This window comes from Anolis carolinensis, chromosome 2 (genome assembly GCF_035594765.1).
Source record: "Anolis carolinensis isolate JA03-04 chromosome 2, rAnoCar3.1.pri, whole genome shotgun sequence".
NCBI classification, from domain to species: Eukaryota; Metazoa; Chordata; class Lepidosauria; order Squamata; family Dactyloidae; genus Anolis; species Anolis carolinensis.
The window spans coordinates 306,573,229-306,597,694 of record NC_085842.1 but is presented as its reverse complement, the minus strand read 5'-3'; the positions used below and the strand labels follow the sequence as shown (position 1 = coordinate 306,597,694).

Sequence of the window (24,466 nt, the reverse complement as noted above, 5' to 3'; positions counted from 1 at the left end):
ACCAATCATATAAACTGGGGTAGTTTCACATAGACTTGGATTGTTGTTTATTTGCAACAGGTTAGTGATGCTTATTTCCCATTATACTTTTCACTTTTTTTTGAGATGTACATTTGTGTGTTCATTTGCTGTGTTTAAAGAAAACTGGAAGAATATAATTTCTTTCAATCAATGTGAAAATAATGGAAACTTTTTCCAATCGTCAAAACTGAAACACTTTCGCCAGAATGGATGAGTCAGTAAAACAAAGTCCATAGCATTTAAATGTAAAGTTTTTTTTGAACACATTGTCAGTCATTTGGATAGCATCTAATGGTAGCTGCTTCACTGATGAAATATGCCCCCATGGGACAGAGCTAGTTTTCAGCAATTTTCATTGTTCTCATCATCTACTGGCAGAGGAATATGCACAGTTAGATATAACTTTTTCCAAATACTTTTGAGTTATGCCCTTTCTTTATAGTATGCAGAAGGATTTTGTAGTATCTTTGAGACTAACTGAAAGAAAGGCATTGTAGTATATTACTTCGTAGACTTGATCTACTTTCTCAGGTGCTTGGAGACTAAGGAAGCAGACTAAGTCTACAAAAGTATATTATAATGTTTTTGTCAGTCTGAAAAGTATTACAAGACAGACCCTTTTGCATAATGATATTGCAGACAAACATGGGTATGTCTTTGAATTATTTCCTTATAATGTTCAGATTTTAAGTGACAAAGGCCTTAAAAACTGGTTTGTTTTATGCTTTCCGGGCTTTATGGCCATGTTCCAGAAGTATTCTCTCCTGACGTTTCGCCCACATCTATGGCAGGCATAGATGTGGGCAAAACATCAGGAGAGAATACTTCTGGAACATGGCCATACAGCCCGGAAAACATACAACAACCCCGTGATCCCGGCCATGAAAGCCTTCGACAACACATCGCCCTAAAAACCTTTAATGTATACTTTTCAGTATGCCTGAAGTGTTGTACGGACATTTATATGCTTTCCCTGATTACTACTGTTAGGTTGTTGACTAGCTTGAGTGGTATTGTGTCTGTTTTTAGATTACTAATTATCACCAGTAAACAATGGATTCCTGAACACTGGTCATTTTCGCTTTCCAGCAAAAAGTGTCTAGATAAATGTTTATCCACTACACTGAGGTTAGTGTTCTAAGTACCACAAGACTCATGAAAAAGCATGGTCAAATACAGCAAGTGAAATATGTTTATGTATGCACACCCATTAGTATAGCCAGGAATTTGGTTTTGTTTTCTTTTTGCATATTGTATCCCTATATAACTAAATATTCCCTGAATTAGAAACAAAGGCAGATAAAATGCTCTTTCTGTCACATTAATCGTAGCCACTGAAAAAGTTGCCAAAACAAAATTGTCACATTCACTGCAAAAAAAAAAATGCATTCATGTAAAGAATCTGGAAAGTCTTCAGTGAAAGACATTTCATAAATGCAGGGAATCTCTGGAGAACGGCTTTCCCTAAACCAGTACCCTAACTTCATATTTGTTTATTTATGTTGGGCTATGACTTTCATCCAGGTCGAGGAATGCTGATCCAGAATATGCCTCTTCGAAGTCTTTACTTTTTAACTATGCACCATGGATATTTTGTTTGTTTGTTTGTTTGTTTGTTTGTTTGTTTGTTTGTTTAAAGGACAGACTTGAATTATCCTGTGGCTAAGAATAAGAGTTTAATCTGCAGCCTCAAAGTCAATAGTTTTGTCCTTTTGCTCATTTCTCACCTCCATTGCAGTGGTCTGAAATGTATAGTAATGAGCCCTGTTTTCATGGATCCAATATATGTAGGTTCATTTATAAGTTCTAGGTCCTTGGTTGTGACTCTGTTGTATTCTTGGGCCAGAAATCCTTCATTTCAATAGAGTTTGTTATTACCCATGGTTTCACATATCCAAAGTGAATGTATCTAGGAATGTATCCCCAGGAGATAAAAGCGAATTGTACTATACCAGGCATGGGCAAGGTTTGTCCCTCCAGGTATTTGGACTTCAACTCCTACAATTCCTAACACTTATTGGTTGTTAGGAATTGTGGGAGTTGAGGTCCAAAACCCCTGGAGGGCTGAAGTTTGCCCATGCCTGTACTACACTAAGGAGATCTTATACTGGCAAGATGCGGTGATGGAGAAAATGTGATGTTACCCACTTCTGATGGCCTCCAACTATGTAAAGGTATAAACATCTTAAGAGATCTTTCACATAATTTGGGAAAGTTACTTTTTTGAGCCACAACCCCCAGAATCCCCCAGCCAATTTGGCCTATGATTCTGTGAGCTGTAATGGAGAAAAGGAACTTTTCCACCCTCTGCCCTAGAGTTGCCTGTGCCTGCCTGCTCCCATGAACTGAAGGTCGCTCAGGATTAGTAAGTAACAGAAGAGACGGAGGCTTTTCTCTACTTGCCAGGCACCTGTTCTGCCAGAAGGGGAATTTTGTCAGCTGCCTTTTTTTCTTGATGTGCTTGGATTTACCTTCGGTTTCATGCCCCTAAGAATCTGGAAATCCATGGTGGTCCACTGAGGAAAGAAGTCTCTAATTCCCAGAAGTTTGTATAGACATATTATGTCTTTGTTCAAGAGCAAGTGTTTTCTCTGTTAAATTCCAGTTTAAGCTTTTGTAGACATATGCTCTCCATCTGCCTTGATTTGGCAAAGACAGTCCTGGTTAATTCTCTGTTGTCCTCTTTTTCTTGTCATTTTAAAAATCTCAAGTTTTCCTTCTTCCTCACTCTTTGTTCTCCACTCACTTTATTTAATGCAAAGTGGTTCGAAATGCAAAAGTAATACACAGTCAACTAAGGGGTGGGGAGAAGAGAAGAGGGGCGGAAATTTGCTTTTCTCAGTAGGCTCAAGCAAAATCAAACTGCTGCAGCCTCTCTTATCTTTTATTTTCTTCCTTATTCATAATTTTTGCCATCTTGATCACATCCTGTGTTGTTTGGCTACTGATGCCCCAGTTTTAATCTGTGTTGTGGGGCATACCATCATACTAAATCTGTTTGCTTGTGTAAATTTACAGAAATGGTCTCCAATGGTGGAGATCTTTTGGTGATTTAGTGTTTTCCTAAAAGAGGAAAACACTTTACGCAGGCCTCTTTACACACAGAATATATGAATTCACATGTTTGGATAACATTTTCCCTCATTAACCAAACAGTCTTTTACAGTATTTTACTTGTACTTTTATGATATTATTATCCTCCTTTGGAATTTAGTGCTGTTTCAATACACAGATCTCTTGATATCTATTGGACATCTAGAATGTCAAATTCGGCAAGGATCCAGGACTCTTTCAGAGTTTTCCACTTGGAAGTTTCCCCATTTCCTTTCTGGGAATTAAGAATTCCAGATTGTGTTTTACCATTTTCCATTGCCTGTCCTGGGGTCCTGAATGTGCCAAGTTCATATTTGCCTGGAAGTTTAATATGCCTTTGCTGCAGCTGTTCTAGTCGATTTGCTTAAGTAACACAGGTTTTAAAGAAATGTCTGAGCAGTTTCATTCTTGGGTTAAGTGTCCCCATTAAGAATGCACAGCGTAGTTGGAACCCTTCCAATTTCTTCAATCAGCATATTTTATTAGTATAATTAATCATTTCTGTTAAAGGTACAAAGTGTGTGACAATTCTTATCTCATTTATTCATGTAGCAATGCTGGGAAAGAGATTGTGCTGGGGGTGTAAAGGTCTGGCTCGCTTTACAGAAAATCTCAGGGGCATCTTTCTCTCGTTTGCACTCCCCTCCCTCCCCATTTTTGTTTTATGGTTCTTGATAATCAACCAGATACTAAAAATTCACTATTGTGCAATTTTGCATTTTATATAAAAGCTCGTATTTGCTAGCATTTATTAGTACTCATTCTGTCTGTTATTTAAAAAAGAATTATAGACATTTAAGTATTTCTTTGCTATTCACAAGCCTTATAATGAGCCATTGTCATAACCATTGTGTGTGTGTGTGTGTGTGTGCGCGGCAAATACCTTCAATGTGGAGTAGTTGTTCATAAATGTGATAGTGACAATGCTGTAGATTTGCCTCCATTGTAGATATCATCAGTGTAGCCAGCTGGAGTTACCAAACTTGGTACAAGAGTACATAGTGTTGCAGAAATCAAATCTTGAGGTTACCAGTTTGTGCACTACCATCTTTAGGTCCTCCAAATTTAGGAAGGGGCACAGCTAGTGTATCAGCCAAAGCTGGTAGTATGCAGTCCTGACCGTCACATCTACCTGGGTTTACATTTGGAGAGATGGATCCCAAGCTGCTAACAGTCTTTCAGGAAGAGTGTAACCCCATCCAGAACAACTCCATCCCAAGATTAGTATCCTTGATGGCAAGGACCTCTGCTTTGTCTGGATTCAGTTTCAGTTTGTTTTTCCTCATCCAGCCTATTACTTCCTCCAGGCATTCATTCAGAGGAGGCACACTATTCTTAAATGGGGCTGTTTTGGAAGGCATGCAGAAATATATTTTTTGTCATCTGCATACTGTTAGCTCCCACTCCATGTGTCCAGATGATCTCTCCCAGTGATTTCATGTAAATATTAAAAAGCATTGGTGATAGAATGGCACCATGTGGGATGCCACATAAAGCTTCTTTTTTTGAGGAGCAGCAATCCCCAAGCACCACCATCTGGAACCTGCCTGAGTGGTACGGCCAGAACCACTTCAGCACAGTGCTTTCAATTCCCAGCCCCTGCAGCAGTTCCAGAAGGATACTATGGTCAATGGAATCAAAACTCTCTGAGAGGTCTAGAAGCACCAACAAGGACTCACACCCCTTTCATTGGATCTATTGCAATACTTGGGGAGGGGAGAATTATTTAATATTTAATGTTTGTTTTACTCTCATAACCAGCTGGTGTAACAGTCCCAGAGCAACCAGTACTTAACACCCTACCAATCAATGGATGTGGTTCCTAATTAGTCAGACAAATCATCAGAACCCCATTCATACTAGGTTGCTGCCTTGTACCTTGGTGGCTCCATGTAGTTCTACCAGTCCCTCAGCTGGAACTCACACTGCCAACTGCACATCAGTCTGACAATAGTTGGCATCCACTCAAATGAACTGACAGAGATTTTCATACACATAACACTACACAACACAATTTATAGTCTTTCCAATCCCATAAATAACATCAGTAGAATGAATACTAATTGAGATTCAGTAGTGTCAATCTGCAGCTTTTAAGGCAAGAGCTGCTGTCCACAGAAAGCTTCCGTAAATCAAGCTGTTGATTGATCCAGCAACTTGGTATTCTATATATTGCCAGAAAATGAAACTGGTATCTTTGCTTGCAACACATGCTCTCTGTCACTGATCTACAGCTTCCCAAAGTTAAAATATGGCTTCCCATCCCACAATTGTTCTGCTTGCCATTTCTTCTCCATGTCTTGGGAATGGGGAGATTCCATACTTCATTGTTTAATCTATCTGATATGATTGGATTGGCAATTTTACTTCCAAGTGTGACAGGTTCCAGTACCATATTGTTTCCAATTAGCTATAAATGCTTCTTTCTTTCCTGGAAACTCTCCAGGGCCCTGCAGCTGATTGCTCATAGTCTATGGATCAGCACTTTAAGTAGCAATGGTTTTAGTGAAGCTGTCTATTGTATAATGATACATTACAATAATCCTAACGCATTTGTTTTCCAGACTTGATTATTCGTGGATTTGATTAAGAATATTCTCTCTAGGAATCTCTAGGTCCCCCATTGTGACTCGATGGTTGAAGTCCAAAACAGCTGGAGGGCCAAGGTTTGCTCATGCCTGACTTAGATATTTCTTGAGAGAACACTTCTGTAGGATTCCAGATCCTCCATTGCGATTCTGTAAGCCTCCAATAGAAATTGACTATACAATCATGCTGGAAGATCCAGAACAGTGTTTTCCAAATTTTCTTTCAGGTGTTTTGGACTTTTGCTTCCAAAATCCTGGTCATTGGCCAAGGCTGCTGAGATTTCTGGGAGTTGAAGTCCACAACACCTGGAGGACTAGCATTTAGAAATCACTGATTTAGATCAGAAATCACTGATCTAGAAACTCTTGAAGAGGTTGTTCTCTCCAGTTTTTTAAAAAAATCTTTATTTTTTTCCACTTTAATGGGGTCCTTTGCATTTAACCACAGCAAATGTGGAGGGTTGACTGTATCTGACTTCACTGCATTATCTCGAAGTCTCATCATAATATGAGATAATGAGAAGAGTTTGACATGTGATAAAGAGTGCTGCCAGATAAAGAGCTTTTTCTGCAGTGAATTAAAACGTCGTTTTCAGTTGTTCCATTTTGTTATTGTCCATAATGGATCTTCAATTTTTTTTCATGTCAGGAGCGACTTGAGAAACTGCAAGTAGTTTCTGGCGTGAGAGAATTGGCCGTCTGCAAGGACGTTGCCCAGGGGATGCCCAGATGTTTAATGTTTTACCATCCTCGTGGGAGGCTTCTCTCATGCCCCCACATGGGAAGCTGGAGCTGACAAAGGGAGCTCACCCACTCTACTCTCGGACAGCAGTCCTGCCAGCACAAGGGTTTAACCCATTGTGCCACTGGGGGCAATGTTGTGCATTAAGAACACAAAAGTGGTTGGAAGTCATGAGAGGATATCATCAGTGGACAATAATATTGCCTGTTCTTCCCATGAATGAGAAAGGGCTATTGGTGTGAGGAAAGCCTCTTCTGGGTTTGTCCCTTGAGTATTGTTTTGGAGTGAGTTTTATTCTAAGTATTTCTATGCACCACTCCTGCATCCTAGATGTTTTTATGCACCAGGCTATGAAAAAATGGGTTGGGTTATTGATGGGGTTAAGGGTGACACCTAGTGGCAGTGCCTGGTTAACTGTATGCTCTGTTTCTCGAGAAAAGCTAATTTCATTAAATACCGTCATCTCTTGTAAAATCATGATGTGTTGAAACGTTTTCTCGCAACTCCTCTGTAGGCATGCAAACTCAAGCCCTAATGATCTTATTTTATTGTTGTATCAATAGACTGAAGATCCAACCATGGAAAGGCCATATACGTTTAAAGATTTCCTTCTCAGGCCAAGAAGGTGAGGTCCTGTTTTTAGATACGTTGATTTGTTCCAAAGGTTTGCTTCTTTTAACAAAGAAATTCTTTCTCACTCAAAAGACTATGATGAATCTTATGAAGTTTTTCTCATGTACCCTGTCCTTTACAGCCACAAGTCTCGAGTAAAGGGATTTCTGAGGCTGAAGATGGCATACATGCCAAAGAATGGTGGCCAAGAAGACGACAATGATCAGAGAGAAGACTCTGAGGTATCTAGAACAGTGTGTTGTGCCATGTCCAAGAAAAGCTCGAGTTCCTGAATGTCCTTAAGGGTCTTAATACGGTCCTCGAGTTGTTGGATCCTCTGCTCCATCAGAATAATCTGTTTACACTTGGTGCAGATGTAGTTGAATAGTGTGCAAAGAAGCTAAACATGCCAAAACTTGTGCATGCGATGGCACGTTTTTGCTTTCGGAATACTACTAAAATGTACAAATAAATTGATCATCTACAAAACTTTCAAACTATGGCGTGAACAGAAAGGGGATTTAAAAAACAGAAGGTCAAGTTTGAATGGTCCTTTCACCCAACATCACATGTTTTGCTATGACAACAAGCATGGAATTTTTGGGAGAGATCCCAAATCATGTTTCACAAATCAAATACAATCCAAAAACCTTGCCAGGGCAGGAAGTGGTGAAGCAATAGAGCAAGACTGCGGCTTTATTGTAGGTTTAACATTCACTTCCAGCAAAGTGTATCCCATTTTGTAACCCACTGAAAGTATTGCATGAATCATTGATGAGAGCTGGAACAAGTTTCTGTTGGAATGGTATCTTTTTGTTATCACATGATAATGAATGAATCAGATATGAGCAATTTCAGTTTTTATTTCTGGGAATAGCTTCTAGAACAAAGGGTTGCTTCATTGAAGTCTGGAATAGGAAGCAAAGGCAGAAACCTGCTGCTATTGTTCAGAGTGCTGATTGTTTAGCAATCTCCAAAGGTGCCCCATTGTAGCTTTGTGTTCTATGTGAAATGCTGAAACAGCTCTTTTCTTTCATAAAGATAAATAGCACATTTTTCAAAAGAGGAAATGCATTTCAGTTCTTGCTCCCTACAACTTGAGATCAGGCCTTGATCATCCAAATGTCATTTTTACCTAATAACTGCAATGTCTTCTAGGATAATAGTCTCAGTGGTACTACTGGACCAGAGGTAAAAATAGCACTGTTTAGGCACATAGATAGTGTATCTGCAGCACAGGTATTTTAGTCACAACAACAGAAACTATTTCCAATAACAATACACTTTTTAATTTATTTTTGTTGTGTTTTATCATTTCTATAATGGTAAAATTTATGCTAAATATACCTGGTAAAGGAGCCCCGGTGGCGAAGTGCATTAAAGCACTGAGCTGGAGACCGAAAGGTCCCAGGTTCAAACCCTGGGAGCGGCGGGAGCGGCCGCTGTTAGCTCCAGCTCCTGCCAACCTAGCAGTTTGAAAACATGCCAATGAGAGTAGATTAATAGGTACCGCTCTGGCGAGAAGGTAACGGCGCTCCATGCAGTCATGCCGGCCACATGACCTTGGAGATGTCTATGGACAACGCCGGCTCTTCGGCTTAGAAATGGAGATGAGCACCAACCCCCAGAGTCGGTCACGACTGGACTTAACGTCAGAGGAAACCTTTACCTATACCTGGTAAAATTTATGGTAAAAACTTCCTTCTAATTGAATAATTCTTTGTGTTTGGTTTCCTCCAAAGAATGCTATTGCATTTTTATATCTTTCAAATGTATACATGTGAGCATCCCTTATCCAGAACTTTGAAATATTCCAAAATTGTCCACATGGATGGCTGTGTAGTGACACCTCTGCTTTCTGATGGTTCAATGGTTCTGATGGTACACAAAGTTATTCAAAATATTATCTAAAGTTATCTTCGGGCTATGCACATAAAGTGTTTATGTAATATCAACACATTTCCTGTTCTGTTTGTGGCCCCATCTCCAATATACCTTATTATGCATGTATATGCAGATACAGATATTCCAAAATATCCAAAACGTTGTTGTTGGATAAGAGATAATCAACCTATAATGTCACTTTTGGGGGGGGGGGAATATTTATTTTGATCATGGTGGGATACAGATTCTTTGACAGTATGCTTGGTGGGATTTGTTATACCAAACATTGCTGTTCATAGATGAGACTGTTGAGATCAGCAGAAATGCTAACAAAAGTAAGATGCAATAGTTTGAAAAATGAACTTCAAGAACAGTATTATTTCTCTTCTAGCCATTCTTCATGAGTTGCCTTATTTTAAGTGATCTCTTTGGAAAAACATATTCAACATGTTCTTATCTATTCCTGTGGAGTAGGGCATTGGCCTGTGCTTGGCTTTCTCTGGAATAAGATCTTCGAGAGATCTGTATTTGTGTTGGGAGATCAGCTGCTACAAATAAATGCTTGATGTATACATGCTACATATGGCTCATTGCTGCCACATCATTATCAGAAATATTGACTTTGGGAAGTGCTATTGGTTTTTTCCCATTAAAATAGAAACAGCTAAACAATCGTTTGATTTTCAACTTCATTTTGCATTTTTCCTTTTTCTCCTTCACAGCATGGCTGGGAAGTGGTTGACTCCAATGATTCTCCCGCTCAGCGCCAGGAGGAATTGCCCCCGCCTCCTTTGCCCCCAGGCTGGGAAGAAAAGGTGGACAACCTCGGGCGTACCTACTATGTCAACCATAACAACAGGACAACCCAGTGGCACCGACCAAGTTTAATGTAAGTATGGATCTTCATGCCATCAGCAATTGGGTTTCAGAACTCAGTGGTACATAATGTTATCATGGTTAGTGACTTAAATAGCTTCTTTAAAGACGTAGCAGGAAACATGAAGAATAGAACTTTGAACAACTATTGACCACGATGCCTCAATGTTCAGAGACAATGTACCACCAGAAACAAAGTATTGGAAATCTAGTCCAACCCTCTGTCAAGAAGAAATGAAAAATGTAAACATATTTTGCTTTCACTCTAGGAGTGTGGGATTTCTGTGTGTTTCGTCACATTGGAAAACATTCCCCTGAACTAGATGGATTCCATGGGCTTTCAAAAAACTAGTCTCCTTATTCTTCCTTAAGATTACAGCATTGCTAAATCTGCGGCAATGTGCAAAGATGGACAGGAATGTAGTTCTGTGTTTATTATTGTGCTTGATATATTCAGTTGCTCTGTCCCCTCATTTGTGCCTCTTCCAAGATAGACCACAGTTTCCTGCTGATCTATCATAGAAATAAAATGTTGAAATTATAGAGGGACTTTGGGTTATCTCACTAAGGTAATGCTGTTGCTTCTCATTTGTAATGTATGGTCTTGATTCAGTCTTACATAAGAAACCCATCTTCAAGTTAATATTTGTTGAATGAAAGTTATAGAGGAAATTGTAGCAGTTAATTATTTTTGATATACCATGTTCAGTCACAATTCATCTTGAGAGTTTCATCCACTTTTTTATTCCTATCCCATTTCCAAGAAACTTGTAATGAGGTTTCAAATCCACAACAGCCCCTTGAGAGACTTGAATCTGAGAGAGAAAGAAAAACAGACAGAGGCTGATCTAAACTCAAGGCTGTCCCTTCAGTTTCACAGCTATTTAGGGATTTGAGCATGAGTTCTTGTGTTCAAATTTAATACCATGGCTACAGAGTCAGCAAACTGGTATATGTGCAACTTTATAGGGTAACATTTTCAATAAAACAACATAGACTGAATGAACACTACCTTCATAATAGATGGTTTCGAAAATGTGCTGTGTAGTTTTGTTCCTTCATATTTTCAGATTCACTTTGGAGTCTTGGACTCATGGCTGCTTGCATAGACATACCAGAGCAAGGAAACGTTGGGCCTTTAAAAAGAGCAATTATTTTATAGTAGTTTAATTAAATTATTATATTTCAGTTTAAGTAGCATATCTTACTTAATCTGATTTGTTGTCAGTGCATATAGCTTTTTCTCTGCCTTTTTCGAGGGAAGGATGAAAGTGGTCTCTCATTAACCAAAGTTTCCTATTTTCTCTGATAGAAGAAAAGCATGGTCACTTGCTTTGGAACAAACTAGGGTGATTCTTTCAAAATTGGTTACTTAAAACATATATCTTCTCAATTTGTAATATTTAGTGTGATTTTTACATGGTATTCATTGTTTTTTTACAGAGTAAAAAAATTCAGTGATTTTATCAAATGGATAGGGTGCTGCTTCCATTATTTCCCCACTACAAACAGTAGCATTAGTCACAATTTTAAGCCAGTGAGGTTTATTTCCAAGTAATGATACATTGCCCTGACCTGTTAATGCTGCTGATTTACAGTGGACCAACATTGTGATTTGAAACACAATTTTGAAAGAGGCTTGTCAGAAATCAAAGCCAATGCCATGCAGCGTAAATGTAATAGAAACTGGCTTAAAGCAAAGACCCGTAAATCATGGGTGAGCAATGAGAAGAGAGGTGGCTCCATTACATGCTACACCAGGCACAAATATGCTTTAAAGTGCTGTAAAATAGAATAAATGAGAACCAGAAGTGGTCAGGCATCTACTTTAGTTTTTGGTTTTTGACTTTTTGTGCCACCTCCTGAGCAGTTTTGCTTTTTAAAAAAAGCTTCCATGAGTGGGAAAGCTCTTTTTCCCCCATGAGAGAGTAAGCTTTCGGAGGGCCATAGGACTGTACAGATAGATGAATCCCTAAAATACTGTTTTTAATGTAATTATGTGGCTAATTTATTATGAGTTTTCCTCAGTATAATTTACTGCCAGGCTTTAAAGCTTGCCAAGACTGCTGAATGCACTTTTCTCTCTTGACCAGTCTTCTAAAGGTCTTTGAAGCTGTAGAACATAGAGAGGATTATTACTTGAGGATATGGGCACATTTGCACATGTTTTAAAACTGAGCTTATACAGGGGATTTGTTACATTGCATGGAGGTCTGTCCATTGTATAAAGACGTTGTGGTTAGGGATCCTTCTACTGTAGCTGCCATGGTTTACTTACCCTTTTATTTTTTTAGGTCAGTAGTTCAGGCCCATAAAGCACGAATAATAGCTCTCTGTCTATAAGTGACTGCCTTATTCCACTGTTCTTGTTGAGATATTTAAGAAGTGGAGTGTGCTAGCTTTGGAGCAGATGCTCTGTTGCAAACCCTCTAATTGACATAGGCCAGAGGTGGGAATTGTATGGTCTTCCAGATACTGGACTGCAACTTCCAGCATTCCTCACTGTTGGCTGTGCTGCTAAGGGCAGCTGAAACGTTTGGACCAACATCATCTGGAAAGCCACAGGATTCCTTGCCTTGAAAAAAAAAGTAGTACTCATTCTATCCAACTTAATGGCAGCATTTTTGGAAGTTGTGGGTTATATACATTCACCTCCGGTGGGAATGTTCTCAATAGCTTGGTAGTTCTGGATTATGGTTGATAATTACTGCCAGGAATGTCTATTAACCATATCTTTGAAAACTTACTTTTTTAACATTTTCCCTATGCCAATAGCTATGGTTATTTATTTATTTGATTTACTTTATTTTTATCTTGCCTTCCACTGAATGTAAAGTAGCTCTGATCTTAAAACTTAGCTTCCTCATGACTTTGAACATAGTGAGCTTGCATACTGACCTTTTTGAGTAATTCTGTACAGTCGTGAAATCGTGTATAGCACATAATTGGGCATTTCCCAAGGAGCCTTCTGGAAATCTGGGAGACCATAACGATGAGCAAACTTACTCATTGTGTGTGTGAAGAAAGAAAGCTAGTTTGGGAGGAGGGGGGGCATAATTAGATGACATGGTGCCACGGTTTCTATCTGCCTCCTGCACTGAAGCCTTTTTAAATTTCTGATCACATTCAAGTAAAATAGAGATTTGTTTTTTTCCCCAGCTGCTTAATTTGTGCATCCTAATTTTTTCTGGGAGATTATCCTTAGATTATATTTACTCTGATAGACCCCTGATAGAGATACAAGTTTACCCATGATAAACAAAGTACTGGAACCAATGAAATCAAAGTTTCATGTTGGCCATTACTTTTGACTTCAGTAAAAACACATTAGCATTATTTAGAAATGTATTACCATGTAGTAACAAATTACTCTCCCCAATTATTTTGCTGTTTGATTGTTTGTGCGTTTTTATTAAAAAAAAATACAGAGGAAAACAGAAAACAGTCCCAGGTGTCCCCAAATCACCCCACCCACCACCCAGAAAAACTGGTGTTGTATTAGTTGTTAAATTACTGTGTTTCTTCCATTTTAAGACACACTTTTTTCACCATATAAACATCTATTAAAATGGGATGCATTTTAGGATCACAGGTGGTTTTTTTATCTATATAAATAAAGTTCTTTTTCCTGTTGATGGTACTGAAATTACTGTGCATCAGACTGAAAATAATACAGGTAATTTGGAAAACTTAATATTGCTGTATCCTTGTTTAAATGCCTCCACCCAAAAGAACCCAGTTCAGATAGTGTTATCAACATGTAAGGAGTAACTTCCAGGCCTTGTTTTCATGCTGATTTTATTTTTTAGTTTCATTTCAAATTGTAATGGGGGCAGGATATGAGATCAGTGGCAATTACAGAACAGGGATGGAGAAACGGTGAAATTCTTGATGTTTCTGGACTGTACATTCCCAATCTCTCCTCTTAAATATTCTTGTTTTCCAATGGTTGCTTTTCAACAGTAACTTGGGGAAAGAGCCAGTCCCTCTTCACCCTCTTCTCTCCACTCCATACTACCATACAAAATATTGTTCCTTTGGGACTAATGGCTATTTCTAGCAGTATTGCTACTTGAAGCTAGAGTGAGAAGGTGATGTTTACTATCCACAGCCTGCACTTTAGCCATTACTATTGTCCAATAATGATTAATGATTTTGTAATTGCAGGGAATGTAAGAAATAGATCATTAAACCAATGATATATAGTAAGATCCCTGTATCTGTGGGGAAATACATTTCCAGTGGACCACGGTTACATGAAACTGTGGATACAATTGACCTCATTAAACTGCTTCATTTTCGGTCTCAGCATACCATAGAATTATGTTGGAAGGCCTAGGACCTTATCCTGTGTTGTGGGGGGGGGGGGGCTAGCATCATGAAATTGTGATGTTCAGTCCATTAGCATTATCAATTTATCACGTCTTAAGAATTTGCTTGTTTCTCCATTGCTAATCGTTTTCATCCTTATCCCACGAGCAAGTGGCTTATCTGCTCTCTCCTCCCCCTTTTTCTTAAAAGCAGAAAACATTGAAAATTTGAAAGATTACATTAAAGGAACAGAAATTTAGTGATCTGAGAAAGAAATTACTGTAATGGATCATGCAGCCACATTACGACAGAGTATACCAAGGACTCGCTACTGCTTAGGAGACCGCCCACAGGACAGCCCACTTGTCCATATCATCCTATACTAATCAATGTCGGCGATTCTGACAGCTCCCATCCCACGTGTTTTTTACTGTTTAGAAATGGAATGTCACATATCCCAGGCTCCTGAGATAAGTCTGATTGTCTTTCCCCCCCTCTCCTTTTTTGATACTGTTTTTAACATTATATGATGAATCCTGATGGGTGCAGATAGGAAGTCCCCCTACGTTGCGGGATGTACTCCATCACTTTCCATTCAAGAAATGGATTAAAACTGTTAAAAAGGGAGGGGAGTGTTGTGAGATAAGGTCCTTAGAGAGATGTCCTCCTGGAGAAGCATACCATAGAATCTAGAATACCTAGAAGAGCTAACAATTGCCTGGAGAGACCACTTTTTATGGGACCTAAGGTTATTGTGGGTTTTTGGTGATGTTACTAATAGTTCTCTTTTCCCTACCTCTTTCACAGTTTATTAGCGAATGTATGTAATCTTCTTGTAATTTATGTAATCTTCTTGCCCTAACAGTGGGGGTTTTATTTCCTGTTCACCGTTCAGCATTTTTTATGAGTGCCTTTCTAAAAATACAAAAAGCTTAACTTCAGATGCCATGCATAATTGAAGAGGGTATGAGCTCTACTGACATCAAGCATTAGTTTAACATCCAGTTATATTGTGCTTTTTGCCAAGCAGCTACTTTTTCTGGGCACCATGATATAAATACTGCAGGAGAATTCCCCTTCCCCTGAGGTTGAGTTTATATTCTGAATTCATGCCTCGTATCAGCAAGTAGTTCAGTGCAGTTAAGTTGCGTTACATGGGTCTACACCAGGCATGGGCAAACTTGGGTCCTCCAGGTGTTTTTGACTTCAACTCCCACAATTCCTAACATCTTCTCAAAGATGAAGTGGTGATGTTGGTAAAATTTTCAGAACAAGTTTTAAGTGGTTTGGATATTGCATAGTAATTCATAGTCAAGAGAGGCCGTGAACTAAACTTTTGGAAAACAGTTTCTACTATCCTCTTGCAAGAAAGTAAAAAAAAAGAAAACTCTGTTCAAAAAGGTTATTATTTCTGGTTGTTATCAACACAAGAGCAAAAGAATCTTATCAGTGTAGCAACAGCATTGTGTGAGTTATGCACTGTGCTTTAAATGTTTCAACCTTCTGGCTTTTGCTACTGAACACACTGAAATTCTCCTTTCATGAAACTAATAGCTGAGGCTGACTTTCAGGCTTTATTTGCTTTGGAATACAGTTCCGTCATTGTGTAATTTAACTTGCCAGAGTCCCAGAGAAATAATTCATCACTTGCTGACTTTGTTAATAAATATCAGATGCACAGAAAAGACCTTGCAGGGATGGAAATGGTGATTTTTTAAAAGTTGATTTTAATGTAGTCGTGCTGCGACTAATAATGCTCATTCTCCCTCTCAAAACTCATTACTCTTTTGTCAACCAACCATTTCAGGGATGTGGCATCCGAATCAGACAACAACATCAGACAGATAAATCAAGAAGCGGCCCACCGAAGGTTTCGATCCAGGAGACACATTAGTGAGGATTTGGATCCAGAGCCTTTGGAAAGTGGAGACGTACCTGAAGTAGGTGCAGGAGCTGGATTTTTGCTCTATTGTCATAACAATTAAACCCACATATGGTTTTGCAAGTTGTCTCTTGGAATTACAGGTTCCAAAATAACTGTGTGTTTAAAAGATCCATTGCAAAAGGCTTGATGAAAACATAATCCTGCCATTCCTTTGTCAGCCAGCCTTATTGTTATCTTTCACCAAAAAAAAAAATCATCCCTCTTCCTTGGCTATTATGTGCTAAAAATAGCTTAATAGTCCTCCCTGGCTGTTATTGCTAACGATAATTAGGCAATAGAAAAACCAAGTAAAGGTTGATGTTTATGTTGTGTAGGGGACCAAAAAAGTAACTTTCCCAAGTTCTGCAGTGTACATATTTTATTAAAGGCTGTGTGGTCTTCTTCACACTCCCTTTCAGAGTAAAGCCTATTGCACTTAATAGCACTTAAATTCTGAGCGGCCGTTCCTGGAATTGGATTTGACTTTTAACGAGTGTTTCCCACATTGGCAGTTTACAATTAATGATTGTTTAAAACATCTCTCAAATCTAGTCTTAGTTGTGCCAAACTAATTTGAAATTCAGCTAGTCGCTTCAGAAGGTGGACATGCATTCAAATGTACATCCAGAAAATTAAATGTCTGGCGAACTAGCTTTCACACATGGGACTCGAGCCAATATCAGCCAGAAATCATTGTAAAACGTTGGCCTCCGGGAAGTCATTCCATAGCGTTGGCTCTGCAACTGTAAAATGTCTTGCTCATTATTGATGGGTGACTTTGCTCTATGTAACAAATATTCCTGAAACAAGACACTTGCTGAATAACTCATGTAGAGCCCCTAATTACATTATATACATAATTAAATATGGGAAGAAGAGATCATTACCTTATTTGCATACAGCTCTGCAAATAAAATGAACTTGACAAACACGTTCCGTGTTAGTCTCTTGTAGAAAAAACAACTAACAGGCCTGTGCCACAAGACTCTGGTGTATTCAGAAACATTATTTATGCCTCACTTATGCTAGTAAAGAAAACATGTGCAAACTTGCTGGAAGGACAACATTGTACCTTATGAGCTGTAATAACAATTAAATCAATGTTTTCAGAGGTATGAATGTTCCTTTCTGCACTCCGTATTTTTATGGCTTTTACATTTACATCAGTAGAAAAACAATTATTGTAAGCCTCTGAGGATGCCTGCCATAGGTGTGGGCGAAACGTCAGGAGAGAATACTTCTAGAACATGGCCATACAGCCCGGAAAACATACAACAACCCAATTATTGTAAGACATCACATGTACCTGTGAAATATACACACACATCTAATTCCATGCCAGATATTGTAGAATCTTAACTAATGCTAATGGGATAAATGTGAACGTTTGCACATGATTGTCTCCAACAGCCATTGAGTAGTGCAGTGATATCAATGATGATAAGGTGCAATTCAACTGAATGTCTGGTATTACTCCAGCATCACTGCATATACAAAATTAATACATTGTACATATAAGCAAAATTATCCTAATAATGAACAAATCTTAAGTTATCCATAGCAACCAAAATAATTTTTATGATCTTGTTCTTTGAGATTAAACTAAATATAGCTGGCTATAGCTATATAGGTATATCTATACATCACTTTTTGTCCTACCTTTTGCTTATTGCTTTTGCCCATTCCAAACCAGCCACAGATACCCAAGCTGAATATGTATGCAATCTGGAAGTAAGGGGAAAGTTAGTGATTATGTTGTGCAAAATTAAATCATAAAATTTCCCAAAATGTCCTGTTGCCCATCATCAAACAATCAGACGTTGATTTACACCACAGTTCACTCTGGGAGGCTGAGGGAGTGGGTAAATAATTGCTGAAATCCAGTTACCTACAGCATTCCTGCCATCCACTAAACTAGTGGTCTGAATTTTTAAAAAAATAGAAGATTTGTTTGGCAGGACTTGTTCTTGGCACTTACTTATCGCTGTTTTGTCATCAAAATCCTTTCAGACAGACTTCTGGATAATATAATACAGTATTTTCCTGGTATTGAGGTGAGGCTGACGAGCTTGTAGTTTCTGTGATCTTCATTTTTGCCTTTTTTAAAATGAGAAGATCAGTGTTTGCTTATCTCTGTGCATCTCACCTATTCTCGAAATAAGAGGTTCTGCAAATATGTGAGCAAGGTCCTTCAGTATTCTGGGCTGCAGTTCATTTGGCTCCGAAGACTTATTTAGGCTAACTAGGTGATGTCTAATTAACTGCTTATCAATCTTGATTTGTAATCCAGATACCTTGCCAATGTCTGTGATAATACATCAAAGCACACCGTCCTCTTTTTAGGGGAGGGGGAAACTGCTGCATAATCTGTATTGAGCAGTCCTACCTTTTTGTTCAGTGCTATTGGCATTTGACCATGACTGGTTTACTAGGTAATTAATGTAAAGTCAAAGGGAGAGGATTTTTTTGGATCCTTGGCAAATGAAATAGCTCCTGAAGTTGTCTTGCCTATGAAACATGCTATTCCTTAGAAATGATGTTAATGCTTCAGTGATTCCCAACCTATTGAGTAACTACAGACAGGAGATCTCACTGTTCTGTATGTATTCTTATTTGTAGTTACAGGAGGCACTCACTTGGGGCTCTGCCACACTGCCCCTATATCCCAGAATCTGATCCCAGATTATCTGTTTATCCCAGATTATCTGGCAGTGGAGACTCATATAATCCAGTTTAAAGCATATGATCAGGAATCAGTTCCTGAGATATAGGGCAGTGTAGAAGGATCCATACCTGCTATGCAATATCTTCATTGCTTTTAAAGAACCTAATGCTGGCAAAAATTGTTCTGCAGTTCTATCATTATTTCTGCTATCTGCTATCTTCACTTCCTCCATCCCCAATGTGTTAAGAGCAATAGTGATTATCAAATGCAAACCATACTTTAGGGACTTTTTAATAGCACATATCGCTTTGCTAAATTCCTTTGATAAGCACCCAGCTGAGACTGTGTACACATTCTCTGGAATGGCTGTGCAGAGACTTCATGGCAGGGAAGGTGCTTTTTGCATATTTAACACAAGCACTTTCCTTTTCCTCAGCCTTGGGAAACCATTTCAGAAGAAAATGCAAGCAGTGATTCCTTAAGCCTGTCCTTGCCACCTCCACCTGCTTCGCCCGTCTCTCGGACCACTCCTCAGGAGCTGTCTGATGAATTGAACCGAAGACTTCAGATCACTCCTGATTCCAATGGGGAACAACTTTCTTCTATGATTGTAAGTACACCTTATACAATATTTAAGTTGCTATCTTTCCAGGTATACCAATTTAAATTTCTGGAATTCTTATAAACGTTGATAACCTACATGGCTTCAGTCCAGGCTACCCGAGACACTGTGTCCCCTTATACAAACCTGGAAGACAGTTAAGGTCCAGCAGAAAGACCTTGGTATCGACCAAGGCACTTTCTGTCATGTACCTTAAGAGGACCAGGGAGGACCCATTTTCGGGGGCAGACCCACACTGCCTGAAGAGTTAAGATCGGCCCTTTCTTAAATGGCATTCTGGAAGATGATGAAGACATTCCTTTTTGAGAAAGCATTTAATTAAAGAAGTTGTAGGAAAGCTCTGGGTTTATATCTTGGTTTTAATGTTGATAGGATTTTAACTGTGTTTCCTGCTTCTAATATTTATGATTTTATGGGTTGTTTTAACTTTTGTACTGTATTTTTTTTGTTATGTTGTAGCCACCTTGGGTCTGTGCTCAGAGAAAAGCAGGATATAAATTTCTCAAATAAATAAATAACCCTGTAATACTCAGAGTTTAAGATTACAATTTTTAATTGACAGTTTCCTTGTGGTTGAAGGAGAAAACATACCAAGCAAGTCATACTCTTCTTCGCAGGATAGTTTGATTCACATAAGTATATCTTGAAGGGTGTGATTTTCCTATGTACTGTAGAGTCTGCACAGGGAGGTATCCAAACATTGAGTATATTTGGATGCATCCCCCATTTACTTTAATTAGACTTTCTAGAATTCATCAAGGTGCAAATCCCATTAAATTAGTAAACAAATAGTTCAGATGAAACCCTAGACATGCAAAGTGAGAAGGGCTCCTATAAACTGAATCTGAGTAATATAGTTAACCCTCCATATTTGGTGGAGTTAAGTGCATAGAATCCCTGTGAAAGTGAAATGCAGCAAATAAAGAAACTGCTATTTTTTTTCCCTGAGAGAACACATCTTTAGGAATACCTAGCCCTTACAGCACATCTCTATGGTCATCTTCCACTGGATGCTGAACATAGAATTGTATTGAAGAACCTAGAGTTTCCTAGTGAGATGTTCTTTCTAGCAATATCAAAGTCCTCCAGCATCACTGGAGAAGTCACACTGGAGGACCTAGAGATTCTTAGAGAAAACATTTTCAATCCAGCCCATGAATAATCAAATCCACAAAAGTTAAGACCGCAGATATGGAGGGATGACTGTCCTTATATTTAGGATTGGAATGTATATGCTATTCTATAGGAGACTTCTGAATTACATTTTTCCCACACCTGTGTCTGCAGGTGCAATAAAGGTTTGTGACTAATATTCCCAGGATATCAGTGAGGATCAGGTTACTATTAGGCTATCTTAATGGGGGAAATAAAATGATTCATACACAGAGAATCACAATTTAATGGGACACCTTATCAGCTTGCCTTTTGTTCTTCAGGAGATATGGAAGCTAAATATGGAATGGTAATTTTAGGTATGGCTATTAAATACTCAGCAAATATGCATTTTGTTCCTGGAGATAGATAAAGGCTTAGGTTACCTGAATGTCAGTAGACAATGAAGTCCTGCTGAATGGTCGTTCCTGTGCATGATTCCGTAAAAAGGCAGGTCAAGATGGCCAAGTATTTATATAACCTAGAAAATGCTTTTATTGAACTACACTTGCAAAACTTACAATAATGGAATACTAGAGGATTAATATAATGCCCTCTTCATGTGATCACCATGGCTGTTTGCCAGTTTGCTTGACAATCATTTACAGACTTTTCTGGTCAAGTCAGTTCTTGGTTGAGTGTGATAAGCCAATCCTGTACCTTTCTTTTACTCTTACACCTAGTGTGGTTTGACATGAAACAAGGAATCCTATCAAATTGGTTTAATAATTTTTGACTGACGTACATTGTGTTTGAAATAATTCCATAGTTAATAGAGGGTTATGGAGAGCCTTGTTGTAACAGCTCTGATGACTGTCAGTCCATTTCCATGCATAATCCCTATACCTCTTCATGCTATTTGATGGTCTATATCTCACTTTATAAGCCCATTATTGCACTAAGATTGTCTGGAGAGGACTTTCACTCTGTCCCACCATATTCTCAATCTCATTCAGTGGGAACAAGGGAGAGGGGCTTCATGGTTGCTGTTCCCAGATGTTGGCCCAAGCACTGGTGTTTCCCAGTGAAGGTTTCATCCTTGCTTCCATGGTTTCCAGGTTTTGGCATTTGATCTGTTCTTCACATGGCACGTTCCCTATCCCAACATGTTTCCATTTAATCCTCAGCATCCCACCATCCTGGTCATGACAACCCTACCCTGGCATTCTGGTAGAAATAGCAAACTGTCAGAGTTTGGAAATGGGAGGGAGTAGTACCAAAGCTCTCAGAATCCACCAGTCAACATGATCAGTCAACACTAACTAGGGGGAGTTGTGTGAGTTTTGTTTCAAATATATTACTTTTACACACACTGAACCTGGAAAAATAGAGCTGTTCCTTTTCTTATCTAGAACCAAAAGTGTAGGAGGAAGATGTGATTTCTGATTGTCCTTGATACTTTACAGTACTATGAATGAAAGGCTTCCAGGATCAATTGCCCTGCTCTGGTCCTCTTACTGTGGGGCCATGATGCTTGTTTTGTTTTGAATGTATTTTATCTTGTTTTATTGTGGTTATTTGGGCTTGGCACCATGTTAGCCGCCCCGAGTCCCTACGGGGAGATGGAGGCGGGGTACGAAAATTAAGTTGTTGTTGTTGTTGTTATTGTTGTTACTACTACTTCTACTACTTTGACAGAGTCAGTATGTCTGTAGAGAAGGGTTTTTTTTTCTTACTGTCTTTCAATTTGCTAAGAATGATCAAGGTTTGTCCAGTGAATTACATCATCTCACAATATGTCCAAAGTATGACAGCCTCAGTTTAATTGTCTTACCCCTCTAGATATACCATTAAAGTGTGTGTAGAATCACAAATAAGGACATAAGAAGTTTCTGTGGTCTCAATTTTGTTAAATTTTGTGTATCTAGCAATTACTTAATATTGCTCTGGACTGAATTCCTGCATGAATGGATTTATTTGATATGTAATTGGCTGCAAGTCAAATTTCTGTTCCAAAAAGCAGGAGAAATGCTGATGCTGGGAAGAGAATACAGGCAACATGAAATATTTATTGCTGAAGTATTTGTCTCAACCAGAATGGCTTTTTAAAAAAAGAAAAGAAAGATTTTTTTCCCCATTAGACTTGCATCAATTAACCTTTATTTAAGAGGTTTATAAAACTTAGCAATTATTACTTTGAGAAAATCACTGTCAAATTTTAGTTCTTTTTACTGGCTTGTCAAAGTATAGTAATGATAGCTTTGGGAAAATATTATAAAAGTGTTCAGGTTCATGTAAGGTATGCCCTTCACCACTAACTAAGAAAAGGAAGTTTATTGTGTGGATTTGATTCACTCGATCAGTGAAAGGACATCTTGAAAGATCTCTCCTGAGGTGCCCCTGCTAAAGATGGATAACATTTTCTTGGAATAAAAGAAGATAATTTTCCTTCTCAGTGAGAAGGAAAAATTGTGTCTCATGCATAACACGGAGAGGTTACCCTGGTGTCATAGCCTTTAAAAATTAAACACAAACTATTAATTCTGGCCATATGTGAGCGTCTTACAACATTTATTTTCCCGATTTTTCCACCGGCTGACAGATGGAAAATATTAGCTAGAATTTAGGATTCCTCATTCACCCCCACTGATATTTAAAGCAATAAAGGCTGCAGTAAATCAACAGCATGAAGCTTACAAAGCAGTTTTTCCCAGTTTTGGATTACTAAAAACCACCATCTCCATTTAGCATGGATGGTAATTGAAGTTCTAGGAGTTCTAGTCCATTGACATTTTAGGACTCAATGTTGGGCAATACTGCAGAATCAGCCAGTCTTGCAAAATGATACACAGATCAAAACTGCCACTGAAGAAACACTGCAGAGTCAAAACCAGCACAAAATTTGTTTTCTTTCTCTTAACTTACCAGGATTTTGATAGGAAACAAACCCACACACACAGAGGAAAGCAAACTCATTTACAAGTGCACAAGAGAAGGTACATTAGCCTGAGGGAAAAATTCAAACTCCAGCATCTGTAAGTAGGAATGGGAAAGATTCCTGTCTCATTGCCTGCCTGCCAGTTAGTATAGACAATAGTAAGTTTGTACACGGATTCGGATTGGTTAGTTCCTGCAGCCAGTCTGGCTTGTTCGGATGGCTATAACGGCAAGGGCTCAGCCTCCATGTTTTTTTCAGCTGCAACAGAATAGTTGCTGTAGAAAACCGGCTGCCTTCAGTTACAAGTGGAGTGTGGGAGAGAGGCAGCCGCTAGAAGGAAAAGCACAAGTGGGAAAAAGGCACCATCTGCTAATCAAGAGAAAAGAGAGGGCTTTTTAAAGGAAGCCCAGGGTAGGATAGCTCCAGATCATAGCTTTTCCTTCCCTGGAAAGTGTGAAAGCCGCCTTAAATAAATGGAAAGCTGTTTGCTGCAGGGAGAGAGTAGTGCACACCTGCTGCACCTGTCTCCTCTAGAGTAGAAACAGCTTTAACTACTAGTAAGCAGCATTGAACCCAAGACGAAAGGAGATTAAAGGTGTGTGTGTGGGGGGGGGGGAGGCACCATCTGCAAATCAAGAGAAAAGAGGACTTTTTAAAGGAAGTCCAGGGTAGGATAGCTCCAGGTCATCATTCTTCCTTCCCTGGGAAGTGGAAAAGCCTCCTTAAAATAATTGAAAGCTGCATGCTACAGGGAGAGAGTGGTGTGCACCTGCTGCATCTGTCTCCTCTAGAGTAAAAACAGCTTTAACTAAGCATTAAATCCTCCTCTACAGACAGAAGGGAAAGGATCACAGAAAGAGTGGTATCTTAACTCTGATGCTTTTAATCTAGGTCTTAATTAAGGATATAAGAACAAATGATGCCTAAAATGATGGGAAGGGGAGGCTGGGAAAGCCCTCCCATAATGGGCTGGATAGAAAACTAATCTTTCGGCTTCTCGGATCAAAAATAGATTTCTGTCCTCTTGAATTTGGGAGACGGGATCCCCACCAAAATCCGGGACACTGAAACAGATTGCAGTTTACCCAGATTACACAA

At 38.9% G+C, this 24,466-nt stretch overlaps 1 protein-coding gene across 12 annotated transcripts in view; it reads left to right on the top strand.

Annotated features, from left to right (window-relative positions):
* Positions 1-24,466, top strand: part of nedd4l (NEDD4 like E3 ubiquitin protein ligase) — a 284,446-nt gene that overhangs the window by 201,553 nt on the left and 58,427 nt on the right. For all 12 annotated transcript variants that reach the window (XM_016995252.2, XM_062972534.1, XM_062972535.1 and 9 more), the window contains 5 exons: positions 7,008-7,069; positions 7,199-7,298; positions 9,663-9,829; positions 15,935-16,067; positions 19,153-19,326. In XM_016995252.2, coding sequence (XP_016850741.2) covers positions 7,008-7,069; positions 7,199-7,298; positions 9,663-9,829; positions 15,935-16,067; positions 19,153-19,326 — 636 coding nt within the window. The remainder of the gene's footprint in view (positions 1-7,007; positions 7,070-7,198; positions 7,299-9,662; positions 9,830-15,934; positions 16,068-19,152; positions 19,327-24,466) is intronic.